The 20,253-nt window shown below is 40.5% G+C and overlaps 1 protein-coding gene across 2 annotated transcripts in view; it reads left to right on the forward strand.

The window, feature by feature from the left end:
* Positions 1-6,605: 6,605 nt before the first annotated feature.
* MAOA (monoamine oxidase A) overlaps positions 6,606-20,253 on the forward strand; it is a 61,209-nt gene continuing 47,561 nt past the window's right edge. For both annotated transcript variants that reach the window (XM_017651324.3, XM_017658965.3), the window contains exon 1: positions 6,606-6,873. In XM_017651324.3, coding sequence (XP_017506813.1) covers positions 6,801-6,873 — 73 coding nt within the window. In that variant the 5' untranslated portion in view covers positions 6,606-6,800. The remainder of the gene's footprint in view (positions 6,874-20,253) is intronic.

A 20,253-nucleotide genomic window follows, 5' to 3' on the forward strand; every position in this document is an offset into this window, starting at 1 on the left:
TAATTAATACAATAATCTATGGAGTAATACTTGGAGACCATATGAATAAACTTTTCCTAATAATTTTGCACTGAAGGTTTTTAGACTCTGCTGAGATCCTTGCTTGAATATATATATTCATAACATAACATGAAGTAAGTTATATATATTCTTTCATACTTTGATTTTATCACTTGATAATATATCCTGAAAATCACTCATATCAGTTAGTTCATAGAGATTATCTTCATTTTTGTTTAATGACTGCACAGTATTTCATTATGTAAACAAGGTTTCTGCAGCCAATTTCCTATGAATGGGCATGTAAATTATCTTGAATATTTTGCTATTAAAATAATTCCACAATAAATAATCTTGTTCATATGTTTTTTTCTGCTTGTGTAATTGCATCACTAGGGCAAATTCCTAGAAGTAGAGAGGCTGGGTCAATGGGTGAATGCATGAGTAATTTTGTTAGATATTACTAAATTCCTCTCTGCAGGGGTTGTAGCATTTTGCACTAGAGCGAGCAATGTATGAGAGTGCAATACATGTCTGCAGACAGAGATGAGCATTTTTAAAAGAGTTGATGTCCCCAGAAAATGCATAAAACTAGGTCTCTAATTAGGAAGTCGTAGGAGAAAATACACGAGATATACATGGCATAAATGAAAAGTAAATTTGGTGAAATAAGAATTTAAGGTAAAACCTTAAACTGAAATGGCATAGTCAAAATCTGCAGTAGAAGCAGTGAAGAATAGAATTAGAACTGCAGAAAATTAAATCAGTCATTGAAGGATAAATTTCATTAGCTCCTCAGAATTCAGAGGGAAAGAACAAAGAGATGACAACAATGATAGAGGACATAAAAAGATGTTCCCACAATTATAGGTGTATTTCGGAAGGAAATCATTTAAAAGCAATGTAATAATCCAAGTTAGAGTTGAGAACTATCCTAGCATAGGGGTTAATAAAAACCTCAAATTAAAAATCCACAGATTAAAAGGGTTTGTGATCATGCGCACCCACACACAGATTCATATTATCCTCACAAAATGGTTTGATTTCAGGGTTAAATAAAACAATTTCCTCTAAGTATTCTGGAAATAAAGAGATCTTTTTAAAAAAGATGTTAAATGACATTTCCCAAGTGTCCTAGATTAATGTTTAGGAATAATCATCATCCCAATTAAATTAACCAAGAGAGTTTTTAATTGATGAAATGATTCAAAAATTCACTTCGATGTATAAGAACATGTTAATGGAAAGAATATGTAAGAATATTGTAAATAATTCATAAAGATAAGTATTAGGAAGAGACTAATCCTTCCATCTGGTAAAATCTATAAAGCAACGTGGCATCAATGGCAGTGTGGCAAGAATAAGTCACTCAGTATAATAGGAGATGGTTCAAAACCAGATCTTGGCATTTATGTTAAATGAAGTAAAACATATCAGTGGAGAATGGATCTTTCTAATAGACAGTTTTGTTATGACTGGCTAACTATTTGGGTGCTTGTGGTGTAGGACCCCAACCTCCCTGAGAAATAAGTTAGCCTAAGAGTAGCCATCTTGAAGCCCAAAAAGCCATTCTGATATATGACTCAGAGGGAACAACTGAAACCAGGTAACTCCTCTGGAAAAACAAGTTAATCAATCATGACTGCTGGCAGCGCTAACCTTTCGGTTAGTTAAGCATAAAAGCTGACCCTACCTTGCTACACCCCCAGGACGTGGCACTAACCCAGAAATCGTAGGTTTGAAAAATTACTGCCTTTGTAGTATTGTTATCTTGCTATGTAGTATTGTTATCTTGTTACTACAACATAATCTGTAACCATGGTAATTCTCTAGGGCTGAATGCCTCAGAAAATCCTATATAACCACTTAGTTGTAAGTACTCAGGGTCCTCGTTGAGACCTGCTGCGACAGGCTGACTTGGACCCCAACTAGTTGGCTTCCGAATAAATTCCTCTTGCTTGTTGCATCAAGAAACGTCTTTGGTGAGTGATTTGGGGCGGCGCCTTCCTCAGGGGAATCCAACAGTGGGAGTGTCTATCTAGAGCCTCACCCTATAGCACATAACAAAATACATTCAGCAGATAGGAATGAAATAATTAAAATTTAGAATATCAAACCATCAAATAACAAAACAGATTTTATCTTTCAAGTCTCTAAGTATAAAAGCAATGGAAGAAATCACTAAAGAATAGATGCAAGCATGTGAATTTAAAATTTCTGCATATCTAAATTGCCAGAAACACTAAAATATAAATTAGAATAAACTATGTCTGCAGTGAGAATACCAAGCAAGGGGTTAATACATTACATAAAGTAGTTACAGAAATCAACTATAGAAAGGCATGGGCTGAACATTCACAAAGAAAACTGAAATAGCTAGTAAATATAGGAAAGAAGTGTTTCATCAGTAATCAAACACAGATTAGAATAGCAGTGCCATGCTGATTTTTCACCTTTCAAGTTAAGAAACTTGCTCCATGATGGAGTGGGAGCAATAAGAAGACAGCCATCTTGGTCATTGCTGATGGGGTGCAAATTTGTGTGATCCTTTGGGTGAGTAATTTGGTAGTTTCAAAGAGCTTTAAAATGCTCTTATTCTCCTCCCCATTATTGTATTCTTGGGATTCTATCTCAAGGAAATTCTAAGAAATATGTACAATATTTTATGCACAAAAATGCTCATCCTCATGTTCTGTATTATATAAAACAATTGGAAAATACCAAATGCTTAATGTTAGAGGATTGTGATCTAAATTACAATCTGTGACATGATATAATATAGTTTTTAGGAATTAAAATGTATGTATTGAGTAATTATCTAAGTGTTTCATATTCATTTGCTCATTGAACCCTCACCACAACCAAGGGTGCTTGTACTGGATACCTTCCCTGGCCCTTCCAGGTGCACCCACCAGTCCTCTTAGCTTGTGCTGTGCCTTGAAGGCTGAAGGCTGACCTATATAGACTGCAAAAGCAGGCTCCTTTGCCTTCTAGCTTCTGAAAGGGTTAGGACAATGCCGAGGACCAGGGGGAGAGTGGAGGGAAGGAGTGGGGAGAAGTTGCTTATTTATTGATCCTAGCTCATTCTATGTTGGTTTTCTGAAGGCTGAACTAAAGGCCACACCTTGTGTCAGGCAGCCCTTTCCAAACACCTCTGTTGTCAAGTTCTGATTACAGCTCTCTCCCTTACCCCTTCATAGTGATGCCTTCTTGCTCATACTGCTCAGATCCTTGTGGTTTCTCTGTACCTTGCTCATATCTTTTAATATAATTCCTTCAAATAGTCGATGTAGACTTTTCTGTTTCTTGCCGGAACCCTGACCCATGCAACAACTTATAATACAGATGAAGAGACAGGCACCAATCAGTAATTCCAAGGTCACACAAGGCAGGAAATAACACTTGCAGGATATGTCACATTATTCCTTTATATATCTATTTTTAAATAACGTATTGTTTTTATTACTAAAGATATACAAAGTATACAACATAAACAAGTAAAATGAAGGGAGAAAATACTCATATTTCCACTCATCCATTCCATTCATTATTTATTTAATAAGACTCCCACATTTATATCTCCATCCAAACTCCTGCTTTGCATCTTAGGCTTTATGTTTAGTTCTCTACTCTCTTTCATCTGGATGTCTCAGAGGCATTTGAAACTTAACATGTCCAGAATCTTGCTCTTGATCTTCCAAAGCCTAGCCACAACCTAGGCCTTTCAGTTTTACACATAAATGTCTCTAAAATGTCCACATCTCTCCAGCTCCACTACCACCACATACCTAGTCCAAGACACCATCTTTCTTTGAAGAATTCTAAACTTTGGTCTCCCTGTATCTATCTACTCTTATTTCCTTCAACCCAACATGGCAGGCAGATACCCCTATTCAAAATGTGTCTAGTCATATTGTCCCTTGGTGAAAATCTTGCAGTGGCTTCCACTACTTGAAAACACAGGTCAGGGATCTCACTTTGGCCCAGCCCACCTCAGCAGCTTTGTCTCCTGTGCTTCTCCCCACTGGCTGGCTTTCAACTCCTCCAGTGAACCATACTCCTTTCTACCACAAGGGCTTGGCCCACGTTGTTCCCTCTTTCTGGGATATTTTTACACTCCTTCCTCCTAAAGCTAACCCCCAGTGTGGGCAAGACACCCTAACTCTTTCTTACCACTATGAATCTTTCCAACATAACATTTATCGGTTTGGATTGGCACATCAAGAATATGGCTGTTTCCTCTACTAGCTCCTCTAGCAGACTGAATGCTTGATGAAGGTCTCCAACTGTCTTGTGTCACCTGTGTATTCCCAGTACCTTGGCCTTTGTATCTAGCGCATAGTATGAAATCAGATATTTGAATGAAAAGAATGAAAGACACAGGAACAGGGAGAAAGTTGGACAGAATCATATTAAAAAGGGCTGAATTCTTTATTGTTTCCTCTATTTACTTCAAAGTCTAACAAGATGAAAATGATACCAGTTTAGTCATAAGTCTCCACTCTAGAAAGTAAAAGCTATTAAAACCATAAAAAGAAAAGACTAAATCTGTATTTCCTTACAGTTTTTTAAACAAGCTATTGTTTAATACAGAATGGGGCTGGGGGCTGGCAGGAGAAATGTTTATAGGTACTTGTTAACTTCCTAGAGTTCTCGTCACTTACTCTAAACTCATGTCATAATTACATCTATTTTGAGGGTTCTACTGATGGCAAATTCAGCTCTAGGAGTATAAAGTAGAAATTTAAGAAAGGAATAGAACTGGCTGGAGAGTAAAATACCTGCACTAAATATTCCTCTTTTCAGTAGGATGGGGCAACACGTTTTCTTTTTTGTTTCTGCACCTGAGCCTCCTTGACCTTAGCTTTTAAACTGCAGGCCCCACTTAATCTGTGACGGCTGTGAATGTTCTCGCCTACTTCGATTTTGGTTAAGTACCTCAGATGGAAAAACCCATAGAGAACCAGTAATTGACAAGTCTCCCCCAAATGACAGTTCTCACTTCACCCCGCCCCCTCCCTAGGGAGCTCGCGGCTGCGCAGACCTCACCCGGCCCCGTGACGTCACAAAGGAGCCAAACCAAGTCGGGCGGCGTCCCTGCGACCCTGTCATCCAGGTACGCTTCCTTCAACTACCCGCGTTCCCTAAGCCCGCGCCGGCCCAGCCGTCTTGAAGTTAAAGCGTAAGAATAAAAGCATCAGGCTGAAATCCCCACGCGGCTACCGAACCCCCACTCCACTTCGGTGGTGTCTCCCGGCCACTCCGGGGCGAGGGAGCTCCTCGCGAGCACCGCGGGCTGGCGGGGAGGGTGGAGCCAGGACACCTCAGAGCCTGGTCTCCCCTCCCTCGGCGGGTGGGGAGGTTGGGGCCCGGGAGGCGAGCGCCTGTGGGGGAAGGGCAGAGAAGAGCCGAACGTGGCCCCCAGCTACCGTCAACTGCCACCGCGCTCCAGAACTGTGAGCACAAACAGCCCGCCGTCCTCCCCTGGCGGCGGTGTCGGCGGGAGAGGGCGCGAGGCAGAGCGTGCGCCCAGCCATCGGGGCACCGCTGGCCAAACCCCGGACCCGGCCGACAGCTTGGGCGCAGCCTCGTCCTCCTTAACCGGGTGGAGCATCCATTCTGAGTGGCGGACCCTCTCCCATCAGTTTTCCAGCTCCCCGTCCAACGTGTCCACACCAGACCTGGGACACTTGTGGAGCTCCAGCGCGCCCGCCCAGCCCGGCCCCGGTCCCACCCGGAGGACTGACACAGACTACAGGATTGGCCTCTGGGACTTAAGCGCCCACGGCCCGAGCCACCGGATCCCCATGTCCGCCAACCGCTTAAGCACCACCGAGGGGGCCGCCCCAGACTCCAACCGGGACACAGGCATTCCGGGGATATCGGTACAAGGACCCGCCCTGTTCTCAGACTCCCCACGATGGTCAGCACAGGAGTCCGCGCCACCCTCGGCGCCCATCCTCTCTTCGGTATCAGTACCAGAACCTCCCACATCCGATAACTCCCTCCAAGAGTCGGTACACGGGCCCATCCCGCCGTCTGTGCCTGCCTTTCTCAGAATAGCGGTACTAGCACCTTCATCCACCAATGACACTCCCCAAATGCCAGTATATGGGTCCGTGCCGCCCTCTGGGCCCCGCTCCCCCTGGGGTTCGGTACAAGGACATCCTGTACGCAGTAACTCCCCTCGGTTGTTATTACGAGAGTCCACCCAGCTCTCGGTATCTGGCTTGCCCCTTCTAAGGTCTGTCCCGTTCTCCAACTCCTCCCTGGAGTCCCTACAAGGGTGCTCCCCGCCCTCGGTGCTCAGCACCTCCCGGAGTTCGGTACAGGGATCCTTCCCCTCTTGGGCTCCTCCCAAGCATCGATACAAGGGTGCGCCCCGCCCTCGGTGCTCTGCACACACCGGAGTTCTGTACAGGGATCCTTCCAGCTCTTGGGCTCCTCCTAAGCATCGGTACAAGAGTCCGCTCCGCCCTCGGTGCTCAGCAACCCCCGGAGTTCCAAACAAGCATCTCTTACACCCATGAACTCCCGAGTGTTGGCACAAGAGTCCACTCAGTCTTCAGTGCCAGATTCCCTCAGAACATTTGTGGAGGGATCGGCTCCGCCCCCGGGCTCCAGCGGAGTATCAGTATAAGGGTCCGCTCCGCCCTCAGTGTCCGGCTCCGCCCGGGTGTCGCTGAAGGAATCGACTCCGCCCCCGGGCTGCCCCCAAGGGTCGTTAGAAGGGTCCGCCCCGCCTTTGGCCGTCCGCACTCCTGTACCCACGCACGGCCAGGGAGAGTCTCAACCAGAGCATGGCGAGTCCGGAGAAGGCGAGTGTCGCGAGCCAGATGTTCGACGTAGTTGTGATAGGAGGCGGCATTTCAGGTCAGTGTGGACTGCAGCGGCAGCTTCAAGGGCTCTGGCCGGCTCTGGGTGGGAGGCTTGCAATAGCGCCTTGGCTTTTTGCGGGCGGGCGTGGGCGGGGGGGTCTCCCTCCTGCATGCAGGAGTGCAGTAGCGCAGCAGCGGCCGGCCTGCATCCTACGAGGCGGGCCTGGGGGTTGGGGCGGTTTTGCCGGTGGCGTGAAGAGGGGAAGGCAGGAACACTCATTTTACTACTACTACTATTGAACATTAACATTTAATTAGCTTTTGCTGTGCAGTTATATTTAGCACTTTACATGGATTTTCTCAGTCCTCAGCAGTCCTTTGAGGTGGACTCTATCCTCCCCACCAACCCCCATTTTACAAAACCAAGAAACAGGTCGAGTTCTGCATAGGTCGGATCACCTAGCCTGGAAGTGGCTGAATGATTTTCTTCCATTTAAGACCCTCATTTCAAAACTCCTGAGTGGCTGCTTTGCCTTGCTGATTTCCCATTCTTTGCCCTAAACAGAATACCAGTGTACAGATTTTTGTAGTTTTGGGGTAGTGTTACTTCAGTCTTGCTCTTCTCTAAGCACTTTTCCTTAGAAAATTTGGTGAGTGAAGAGGAAGGAGGAAGAATCCTTTAGAAAAAGGTTTTTTTTTAAAGGAGAGGGAATGGCCTCTGAGTTTTAACCTATTCCCACCATTGTTTTTAGAACTTGCAGGAAGATGTAGGGAATTTATGCTCCAAAGAAATCCCTTTGTGAAGCAGGGTCTTATGGCAAGTCAGGGAATGTTCTTTTGTGTCCTTTCATAAAAGCTCCCACTTCCTGAATCTTGCCCTCTGAGGAGCTGGTGAGCCTGGGTGCCCCTGGACCTGTCTTGGGTTTGTAGCTGACCAATTGAGTGGTGCATGAGGCTTTTCGGTATCTTCTTGGACACATCATGATTGAGACATTAAATTGTCACTTATGCTGTCAAATTTGGCCAGATGTTTGACATTTAGGAATTGTGTTTCAGCCCAAGCTAGAAACCCACACTGATCTGTCCACAACCCAGAAGGGTATTAATAACTCCTGAAATACACTTGCAGGATCTGATTCAGAAAGAAAGAGGGAGAAAGAAGGCAGGAAGGAGTACGTATGGTGGCCCCACAGTAACCATTTTTGTGTATAATCCTTTTGAGGAGGCTCTGAACATGCTTACAAATTAATTTTGGGTTGAGATAGCTTTTGCCTTGGCCTGTTGAGGATAAATAGTCTTAATCACCAAGAAGAGATTGGCATGAGCTGTTTCTTTGACAACTCCAGCGAGTGTCAGCAAAAACACATGTTATGTTGGAGCATTAAGGGCAAGGAGATCCCGGTGGAGAGTAAGAAAAAAAGTATTTCCCTGCATTCATTCATTCATTCATTCATTCATTCAACGGACATTTGTTGAGTGCCTACAATGAAGTAGACTGGTGTTTCCAAAACTTTAGTCCTGTGCACACCTACTAGAAGCAATATGATTGTTGATCACTGGAAAATAAATATGACACTAATGTGTTGTGTAAATGGATTAGTTCTGTCTCCTCTCCCATCTCCATGCCATCCATATTTCACAATTTGGGGTTCTTTCTGAGATTTTCTTTTTATCTCTTACTTGTCCTGTGCCCCAGTATTCCTTAAGGAGCATTTTGTTTTTGAATTTCCCTCTGCCTGATTACCTACTCTTCCTCCTATTTCACACTTTACTCCCAATAGTTGGTCATGAGCAGAGGTGGACTTACCATGTACCTGGTGATCCTTATGCTTTATGGCCTTACAACTGCAGGTCCTTTCTGGTTCTCATTCTACCAGTTTCATACTGAATCTTGTATTCATACTTTGTACCTTTTTCTTAAAGAGGACACCCAAATTATATAAACTTTGGGCCCCTCAAAACCTGGATCCACCCATGGTCACTATCAATCATTAATTTGTTAATTTCCATTTGTGGGAAGTAGAGGGCATTTCTTGCACAATACGTTGTACTTCTATTCCAGAAGCCAGCTTCCAGTCCATCAGTGACTGTGAAAAAGGTACGAGGCTCCCTCTAATATCATTTCTATCAGTTGGATTTGAGTGATATTAACACCAAACTGATCAAAACCATTGCTTTCTGGCTGTGGTGCCTTCCCAGATAGTTCACAACTAAAATAAAAGATGCAAATCTGGCTTAGGATAAACCCTGCACACAGACTGGGCATTTCATTAGCAGGTGAGAGGTATTACTTCCCAAGGATTCTTGAGAACTCAGAAACACATCACGTTTGTGTGTGCTTAGCAGTGACCTATGATTAACTCCCTAATCCCTATATCGATTTTAAATGCTTAGGGATATTTCTTGCAACTTTCATCAGGACTTGTACACATTCCTATGTTACCCTCATACTTTTAACATATGGCCAATACTTATCATCTGCAGTGTTATTCCTATTATACATCAAAATAGGTCCAAGAAGAGTAAAAACTTTAAATGACATTGCTCAAATTTAATCCATGTTAACAGAATTTTCTTTTCATTTTTTATAGCTTTGACCATACAAAGAATAGCAGCAACTTAATATATCCCTCTTGTCGTTAAAAAACATAAAACAAAGCATGTCCATGCACCAATTAAATAATTTTATGTACCTCGTCGGTTGTTGAGAATGGGAAAACCCTGCTCATTTGTAAGTAGTATAATGGTATCCATCATCCATCATCTACCACCAACTCTTTTTGGAAACTCTTTTTGTGTCTTCTGTGGCACCATTGGATTCTGAATTTTCATCCTACACTGATTGCTCCTTTTTCTTTTCCTTTCATTGTGTCCAGATTCTTGTGACCTTCTAGTTTTAAAATGGCTTCACGAGGCTCAGCTGTCCATCACTTGTGGGCTCTTATACGCTCTCTCCCTCTCTTTCTCATTCTAGGACATCAGCTTTCTTTTATCTGTAGAAAGTTCATAAGTCTGTAGTTTAGATCCTTTTCTTTCTCCAAACTCTTGTCCCATAGCTTATCTGCTCCTGGACATTTCACACTTGTTCATACTTCATATTCAACCTGGCCAAAAGCCTCTTTGCCCTCCAAGCCAGCTTCTCTTCCTCACTTCCTTGACTCTGTTCTTGGCATCACCATCCTTCCCATCATTTTTTTATTGTCATATAGTTGATATATGATATTGTATTGGTTTTAGGTGTGCAACACAGTGATTCGACAATTATATACATTATGAAATGCTCACCACAATGAGTAGTTACCATCTGTCATCGTACAAAGTTACTACAATATTATTGACACATCCTCTACCCTCTACACCCAGTCAACAGATCCTTCTAACTCTTTTGCGCTTTTCCTCTTCTTCATTCCCAGTGATTCCTCCATCCCCAGGAAAGACCCTTGGCCCTGTTAGCTCACCAGGTTGTGACCATCTTCCCCAGGGGCCACCCTCTACTTTGAGCTCTCCCTTCATGTCCATCCTTCAGTACTCTCCCAAACTTGATCTTTTTTAACACTATTTTCATTATTTTGCTCTTCTGCTCAGGACCTTCAATGGTCCATTACCAGCCTCTCAAGCTCACGCCCCAATTATCTGGCCCCACTTTGTTGGACAGCTAGCATTTCCCACTCTTCCCAGCATGTACTTGATCTTTAGTCATGCTGCTCTCTTGCCCTCAGGACTGCACCATGTTTATTTTGTCCCTCCATTTCTTCCCTGTGTTTGTTTTCCTTAACATGGAAGTGCTTCCCTCTGAGCATTTACATCCTGTCTGTTTTTCAGTACCTGATTAAAGATCCTTTCCTTGATCTCTCTGGCTCCCCTTGATTTTTCTCTTCTCTTGTAAAATTGTCTATCTAACTATATCTAACAATTCACAGTTATTTTTTATCTCTATTTCTTGATGTTATTTTAAGTACAGTGGTTCAGTCGCTGACTTTAGATGCTAGTTCTTATGCATGAATTAACACAGAACAAATGGCAGATACCAGTGACATAGGATTTTCAAATCTGCCCTTGAGAATTTCTGAATTGGCTCTCCTTAGGGAGAGGGGAAAAGCTCACCCCTAGGGGACAATGCATACTTCAGAGTCTTTGGGCTGAATGGGCTTTTAAAAGGCAGTCTAGTCTAATCACTTAAGATTTTAATCCTCTGGACCGCATCTCCTTTGTGATTATTTCCCAGTAGGTTTGAACACATCTAGGGAAAGGGAATGTTCTACCCCTCAAAGCCACTCATTGCAAGCAGAGGTGGCCCTGGTGCCTGGGCTCCTTAAAGCATTTTGGGAGCCTCCATCACATGCCAGGTAGTGGCTAGAGCAACAGAGAAAGGGGTATATAAAGATGAGTACGTAGCGTCTCTGCCCATAAAGTGCCCATTGTCCTACAAGAAGTAATCAAGTGAGAAAATAATTGTCATTCATGCCATGAGAGAGAGATTAATGTTATGAGTAAGAACAAAGTGCGGGACCTTGAGAGGTAAACAGGCTTTTAACAGATAGAAGTAAGGGATGGAAAAAAGACATACCAAGCAAGAGAGACCAGAGGAGCACAGATACGGAGTCATGATGCCATAAGCCATGTTTCATTAAGCCCATGCCAAGAGGCCCAGGGAAGGAACATAGTTGCCTACTGTGCTCTGAGAGTGTGATCTTGGTAGTTGTTGAGATCACCCAGTGTGCTACATCTGCCCAACATTGGCGAGTACACTGTTAAAACACTTATGTCGTAATGCTGATGGTCCTGAGTGATTAGAGTTTCCCCATGCTTTTTTAAATCCCAAGTGTCATGTAGAAAGAGAGATTTCTGAATAGATATTTCTGAGTAATTCTAAACAATAGAACTTCCCTATATTTTTATCCACAAGCCAAGATCTACCAAAAGAATTGAGAGCACTAGCTGCCCAGAACTCGATGCTGTATAAATCAGCAGGGATTGACTCTTCCTCATCATCTGAGACAGAAAAGCCATTTTGCAAGAAAAGTGACTAATATTCTGAATTCTGACAATTCAATCTATAGCATATCACAATTTTCCTTTGTGTGGAAATACATCACCTGAAGAATCATTTTTGCTAAGAGCATGTTAAGCATTTTAACCTCAAACCTGGCAGCATATACTTGTGGTTTTGTAGTAATTAAGAAAAGCTTACAGTAAAAAATGCCCTCATTTTTGATGCCTTAGTCTTTAGACGCTGAGGTTCAGCACAGGCTGAGCATTAATTTCTGCCTTTTAGGACACTTCTTTGCCCCTAGTCTTTTTCTTTTCAAAAACAAAGATACTTTTACTTTATAAACTTTTTATGTTGAACAAAGTATACAATAATTACATTTATTTAGGTTCTGATTTTTTAATATATATTCATGCTTAAATGAGCTTTTGGGTTTACCTGACATTTAATAGGCAATTTTAGCATTTAGCCAATATTAATTGGTTAGAATCTGTACATAATCCTTAGCTAATGTGAAAAATGTATTTAACAATAGATCTAAATATAGTATGATTTTATAAGAATTGTATAACTATAGTGTAATTGGATCACAGAGACCAGTAATTGAGAAAAAGAAATGTGGAAGCCTATTGTTGGCTAATATTGAGTCATACAATCTTGTACAGGGGTGGCATATACATATTTTACATATGACAGATCCTGCCAGGACTTGGATACAGGTGTAACCAGGAAGACTGAGGTTACATTGTAGTTTTAGATCCACAACATCGCGTACACAAGAGTGTAGACATCCAATCAGCACTTGTTTGAAGACTATACTTGCATGTATGAGATGGATCAATTTCATCGTGACAGTTACTTTTCATTTTAAGTTCAAGTGGTTAGAACTGTACAAAATGAATCAGAAGTTCAGTTAACAGTTTTAAGTGTTGTAAGATTTGAGACAAGTTGGTGGTTAAGACTGTTATATTGTGAAAAATATTTTGTGGTTTTATGAGCAATTTGTATTTTCTTTTTGATGATCTGTTCCTTTTTGTGTTGTCATTTAACATGATGAATTAAGGCAGCTTAAAATCTTTGAACCATGGTTTTGTCACCTGTGAAGTTAGAGGTTGGATTAAGTGATACGTGATATATTTTCCAGTGTATTTTTTAGTAAATAGTAGTCTTCTAAAGGTCTGTCTCTTCAGCTTTCTCTGTCAGACCCTGTCTCAACACTTTCTTCCATTTTGTATTCTGGAAATGGTTTGCATTATCTCTCATACTGACATCCTACACTAAGTTCTCTCAGGTTCTGGGGCTCTCTCTGTATGTGCTTGTTAACACCTTCTCCATGGCTCCTCTGAGCCTTAGTTTAAAAGCCCTTTTCTAGTTGTTGCTAGAACAAAGTAAATAAATAAAACCCCACTCTATAGCAGTATTTAATCAATTGATTAGGTAAGAGTGTCAGTAAGAACATAAAAACCAGATGATAAGCTTTGAGAACTAATTACATATTAACCATGTTTAAGGGGCACAGAATTGCAGTCTGTAGGAGCTCAAAGGGACTGAAATGGAGGTTCAGAGGGACCAAGTGAATTACCAAATGCCACAGAATTCTTAGTGGTATAACTTGACCTTGGGCCCCTAAAGTACTGATTGTCAGGATAGTGCGCCTTTATGCCCCACCTCACTGGGCTTGCTTTATAATCTAATTCATAGAACTGCAATAAACTTTATTATTGCTTTACTTTGAGACTGGATGCTCTAAAACCTAGTGACCGTTGTTTCACAGTAAAAAGTATTTTAGAATATATTACATGGCCTGTTACTGCTTCATGAACATTTACATTAAAAATATGGGACACCCTATTGGATTAAATGATTTTCAGATGAATAATTTATTTTCTTTCTGAAAAGTCCACTCCTGGCATGTTTAGGATAATGTGTAGCAATTGTTTGAATAGTTTTGGTTAGTGGTTAGTAACCTTTTGGATCAAATGGCCCTTTGCATGTCCTATGAAAATCATTAGATCTTTTCATACAAAACTTACATATTTTTACACATAGACTTTTTTTCCTGCCCCCCAGGGTAACATCCAATGTTATGGAAACCTCCTTGATGTCACTGTACCTATAGTATAAATATTTTGGCTGATACTGAGATTTCACTGAAGTGGTGAAAGATAAGAATTTAAAAGATTCATTAGGTCATTAGACAGTTACTAGTAATGAATTTGTAAATAGACAATGACAAAAATAGTTAAGACATTTAGACTGAAAAATAAGGCACCTATATTAAGACCATGATATGTAGAACAGTAAACTCAACATAGTTTGAAAAGAAAGAGTTGGGAGAGACAACATTGTTGAAGAAAATGGAAGGCTGTAGTGGTTGATAGTATTTTTCAGTAGTTTTCCAAGGTTGGTGTTTGCAGATTTTATGTATTGAAGCCATCGATATTGAATATACATTTCTGATTTAATGTGAAATTGTAATAACTTATAAAGATCATTGTTTATTGCAGGCACTTGACAGAATTCAGACCCGAACGGAGGAGTTAAGTTCTCTAGTTTAACTGTTAGTTCATTTGTCTCTCCAGTGACCGTGTGAGGTTTAGGATCCCTCTATGTAGCAGGGTAAAACTAGAAACCTGAAGTGCTCTTGGTGTTTCAGGGTGGCTCAGGGGTTCAGTGATGGCACAGAGAAGGGAGCAGGAGAGGAAGGGACTTCATGAAGCAAGTAATGCTTGACAGAAGTACTGTAGATTTTGGATAAATTCTGAAATGTAACATAAAGTGACCGTTTCCAGATTAAATTAATTTGCTGTTAGATGTGGCTTAAGTTAAAGACCTTTTTCTTGCACACCCACATATATTCATTAATTCATTCATTTGTTTATTCATCGATTGAACAAATGTTTGTTGACTGAGCATTCACTGAGTGCTGTGAGCAAAAATTTATGGTTTTTGCTGTTTTCCAGCTTTGGACACATTGCGTCTAAAACTTCAGTAGGAGCTGATGTTTTACTATACTTTTTTACTGTCCTCAGAGTATTCATTTCAGGGCTTAAACATGGAGTTATATGAGAATTTTTTTGGCCAGAGACCACTTCACTGAATAATACAAAATAAACTTTTTTGAATATGTGATGTACACTGTACACATTCCTAGGTGGTGATGAATGTCAAAGTTGAGGAAAAATGTCACTTTTAGAAATGAAGAGGAAGAACTAGGAGAGCCAGCAGAGCATAAGCCATAGCTACACTAAAGCTTTGCTTCAACTCTTCTGGCTTGTGCTATAGGCATTAGTTCACCTGGAAGTTTATTACTGTAAATATTTGAACAATCTTGTAAGAGATGAAACCAGTTTTCCCAGAGTGTGTTTTGACATATAGTTTTTTTTTTAAAGGAAGAGAGTGGAGAAATGCCAAGGTAAACAGGACTCTTTGCTGCAGAACTTATCAGGGCCTTTAATATGCCAGTGTGCCCCACACATTTCCCAGAAGGAGAAACACTGTATGTCCCAACTTTCATGAACATTGGTACTTTTCCCCAGAGTATCTTGAGGACTGGCATTCCATAAGACATTTTGGAAACTACTACTTTAAACTACAGTGCATCCCTGTGTGCAGAATCTGAGGACAGCAGTGTGGAGCACCCTTGGTGTATATTAAATTTCAGTGAAAGAATGGGGCAAAAAATAAATTAAGGGGTAATTGCATTCCCTAACTTGGGTGAGGTCCATTTGTCTCAAGTGAAGATGAATGCTGAACAATAATCAAATAAATTAGGACTGTCTAGACAACCAGTATGTCGAATTCAGGGTGAATTGAAGTTAATTGTTAGCTTTCATCTATTTATCATTTGAGACAGACAATCTTTTTAGCTTATCAAAGGGATTAGAAGATTTGGTGTTTTCAATAGCAGATAATTATTTCTGTGAAAGGAAGCACAAAATACAGGTGGATATAGGAATAGATAGAAATGTTTGTATGTATCAGGGACAAGTTTATGTCCACATTGATATTCTTTCTCTGTTGTCTTTTGCTGAAAAGCGCAATACTGGTTCAGAAAATAGAAAATGTACTATTAGTAGTTAGAATTTGCTGACTTACTTAGACATAAAAGTTAAAATGACCTGGCACCCTATCTTTGTCAATCTTTCTCAGTTGCTTGAGATAAATTACCATCTCAGGAGCATTAGAAACTTCCCTGTTGCCCTTGTAAGGTGGTGAGCATGGTTTTGTCTTCTCAGTATGTGATTCTTCTGTTCATTGCAACAAGCATTTGAGCGCCTGCAGGGTATTAAGGCTCTATTCTAGGGATGCAAAGATGAAACACATTTTTGTTCCCAAGGTCATAACACACTAGTTAAGAGGCAGATCTCTGGGCAAGTGAGCAGGAAGCCTTGGACAAGGGCAAAAGGCCACAATGGCTGAGTCAAGACTGGCTGTGGTTGCAGTGGTGGGAAGCAGATTCAGAATATATTCTGAGGCTACAAACAATAAGACTTGCTACTTGAATGAATGAGGTATTTGTCAATAAAAGAATAGTCAAGAATGGCTCTGGGAGTTTTGACCTGAGCAACAATGGTAGTGCCATTTACGAAGTTGAAATGGGCCAGGGGAAGAGTGAGTTATGGGGAAATATCAAGTCTCCTGTTTGAGACATGTTGAGCTTAAGATGCCCAAATGGCCCTACTTTTCTTGGGGGCTTAGTTCACGTGAGGGGGATTTAAACAGTGCATATATATATCTATATATATATATATATATAGATATATATATGTATAGTGCCAGGTGGCGATGTGTGCTAAGAAGAAAAATAAACAGGGATAGAGTGTGACATATTATATCACTTGTCTGTATTGAAAGTGAGGTCACTGGATATTTTTTCATGAGGAATACATCACATTTTGGTTTGTTCTAGTGAGGAAGTGGAGATACCATATCATTTGTTATAGAAGGAAGATCAGAAATTGACCTGGAAAGGGTAGCAGGAGGCAAATGGATAAATTTCTTTTCTTCCTAAAATAGAGTAGTGTAAGTGAGCTTGACGAAGTAAGGTAAAGAAAAGGGCCCTTAGCAAAGTAGAGAAGACAGAGGTAAGGTTGAAGTTAGGTTGCACAGTAACAGATTTATATCCCAGGAAGTGAAGAACCATTCCCTCGAAAGCTTTGGTGCTGATATTAATTCCTTCTGCAGGTGTGCTGTGTGGGTTAAATCATCTCCTGTACCATTTCTATGGGGATGTAGCCATCTTAGGACATTGGAAGCACTGCAGAATCTGTGGGAACACATTTTCCATGGACAGTGGCTTTAAGAGGCTGAGCTTGGTTTGAAGTTGCCATGGCAATACCGATGCTGGCTGCATACATCTTCTCACCCAGGCTTTCCTGATCTAATAGCCAGGATTAGTGATTGCCTGAACTCTCAAACAAGGTGTGCTTTTAGCAGATGTGCTTTTTTTTTTTTAGCCTCTAATAAACCCATTAGCCTCTAATAAGTCATTTCTCTTCTTTTCAGTCATTTGGGTTTTACAGAAACCAAAATGAAATAGTTGCATCACTATATTGTACACCTGAAACATGTATGTCAATTATACTTCAATTAAAATTTTAAATTTTTAAAAATTTTAAAATAAGAAATTCATCATCCCCATTTAAAATACTTAATTGCAAAGTGACTAAAGATTTGCTTGTGCCATGATCTGCTCTTTTCCTGTTTTCAGGTTTTTGCATTTTGAAAGTGATCAGATGTGTATTTACACAGTAAGGCCTTAACAGCTGTTTGTGAATATAGCTTCTCCAGTCTCTACTCTCATAGAAAACCACAGGACATTTGGGTGTCCCGGGATTTTCCTCCTAAGAAGCTCTATTTGCCATGATTTGGGAGAAGTGCTAGATTTTGACAGTGGCCACTTAGACCTCTTCCCTCAAACAACCCATGGGAGAATCACAGATTTTAGACACTAAGACACTTGAGAATCTAGGACTCCTTTCCAAGGTGGCCCTTCATTCCCTACAACCCAATGGGTGTCACACACTTGCCAATTTAATAGACAGACTCCCCCTCTATGACTGACTTCTTTACCTCTCTTCTTTACCAGGCCAACAGTCCATAGCTCTGACAGTGTGTTGGAGCCAGCTTTTACTGGCTCAAAAGGACTGATCCTGATCGTTCCCACCTCTTACCAATTCCATGTTCAGTGATACCACCTTGGTAGCTTGAAATCACACTGGTAATTTGAAGTCAGTCATGATGGGTATGTATATGTGCCATGGAAATCCACTTGCTGCAAATCAGGTGCCTTCCCCCTCCCCCCATACCAGAGATGGTTGTTAACCATTTACCAGCATACCACAATATCAAACCCTTTCCTTATCTTGGTTGGGGGAGGTGGGTGGGGAGCAGATGCCACATGGCCATTAAATGATGGAAAATAAATAAGAGGAGGATCTGTTATCTGGTCTTCGCTTTGGCTAATCTATATTTCTTTGAAACAAGATGAAATATTCAGTATGAGATGTTCTCTTTTCATGGCAAATATGAAAACAAAAATATTTCATTGTAAAATCTTTTCTAGTGGCAACATTGTATTTGGTGACTTGCCTTCAGATTTTTATAAAACCTTCTTTTCTAACCATCTTATCTCATTTGCAAAAGAAAAAGGCTCAATAAGTATTTTGAAAGATCATGGCAAAACCCCTTAAACTAATATGTGAAGCTGACAATAGAGGTGTGATTTTTTCTGTGTCATTATTAAATATTGTAGTGACAAGTGAAAGGTAGGTTGCATACTGATATGCAGAATAAGAACAAAAAAGAGTTAAGGAGTATAACCCAAGTTTTATACCTTGAAGCAGCTATCATATTAGTATTTTCCATTTGTCTCAACAGAGAGCCACAGTCATTATATTAGAAAAGCATTTCGGGACCACAAGTGTTTGCCTGTGCTTTATTTATGACTTGCTGAGTTATTTATTCAAAATTAGTCATTAATTATTCAAAACTAACTTATTCAAATGACAACTGGCTTTGATTTCCATATTCTGTATTTTCTGACCTTTACATTATCCTGGATGTTCTTTTATCAGTCTTCTTCACAATAAACACCCAAACTGAAGAAATATTTTTTCTTACAAAAATATTAACCTTAGAAGAAATATTTTTCTAAAGAACTTAAGTTTTCCCCCTTCAAATTCTAAGACCTTTTTAAAATTATTTTTCTGAAATCCTTTTTAAGTTTTAAACATTTTCCTTATTTTCTTTTTCTTTGGTTTCTAGAATCTTTGTCTTTATCTTTTTTATTGAAGTATAGTGGGTATAAAATATTATATTGGTTTCAAGTATACAACACAGTGATTCAACAGTTACACACATTATTAAATCCTCACCCCTAACTAGTACAGTTACTGTCAACATAGATGTTAGAGAGCCATTGACTATATTCTCCATGCTGCACTTCTATCCCTGTGACCAACTTATATTATGATTGAGATTTTGTGCCTCTTTATGCCTCTCACCCACCCTACCCACCCTACCCATCCACCTTAACCCCTCTGCCATGGTAGCCACCAGTCACTTCTCAGTGTCTAGGAATCTGCTGTTGTTTTCTTCATTTTGTTTTATTTTTAAAGTCCACATGTAAGTGAAATGATATGGTAATTGTCGTTCTCTGCTTAGCTTATTTCACTTAGTATAATACCCTCTAGGCCCATCCCTGTTGTTGCAAATGGCAGGATTTCTTTTTTATGGCTGAATAATATTCCATTGTATATATGTACCACATCTCTTTGTACATTCATCTATTAGTGGAGACTTTGGTTGCTTCCATATCTTGGCTATTATAAATAATGTGGCAGTAAACACAGGGCTGCATATATCTTTTCAAATCAGAGATTTTGTTTTCTTTGGGTAAATTCCTAGAAGTGGAGTTACTGGGTCATATGGTATTCCTATTTTTAGTTTTTTGAAGAACCTTCATACTGCATTCCATAGTGGCTGCAGCAATTTACCTTCCCACCAGCAGTGTAGGAGGATTCCCTTTTGTCTTCCTTATTCCTTAAACTAAGAGATATCTTGATCTGGGTGACGGTTATATGACTGTGTACATATGTCAAAATTCTTCAAGCTGCACACTAGCATTTGTGCATTTTATTGTATGTACCTGAATATTTAAAGATAATAATAAAATAAAATTAAAAATTAAATGAGGAAAACAAAGAGTTTAAACTTGGTTGAGATAGGGCCAATCATTTCCCTGTAATGCAGAAACAACCATTTTCATCAGCAGTTCAATTTTGTCTATATCCTTAAATGCCAAACTGCAAAATGACTTTTGTCATTGGTGTGGTCACGCTTCTGGCTCAGCTAGTCCTGCTCCTCCCTCCCCTGTTAGCCTTCCGAGTGGTGTTATGTGTTGGTTGCACTGAACCCCACTCACCAAACTTCTTGAGACAT

The sequence above is a fragment of the Manis javanica genome, chromosome X (assembly GCF_040802235.1).
Source record: "Manis javanica isolate MJ-LG chromosome X, MJ_LKY, whole genome shotgun sequence".
In the NCBI taxonomy this organism is placed as follows: domain Eukaryota; kingdom Metazoa; phylum Chordata; class Mammalia; order Pholidota; family Manidae; genus Manis; species Manis javanica.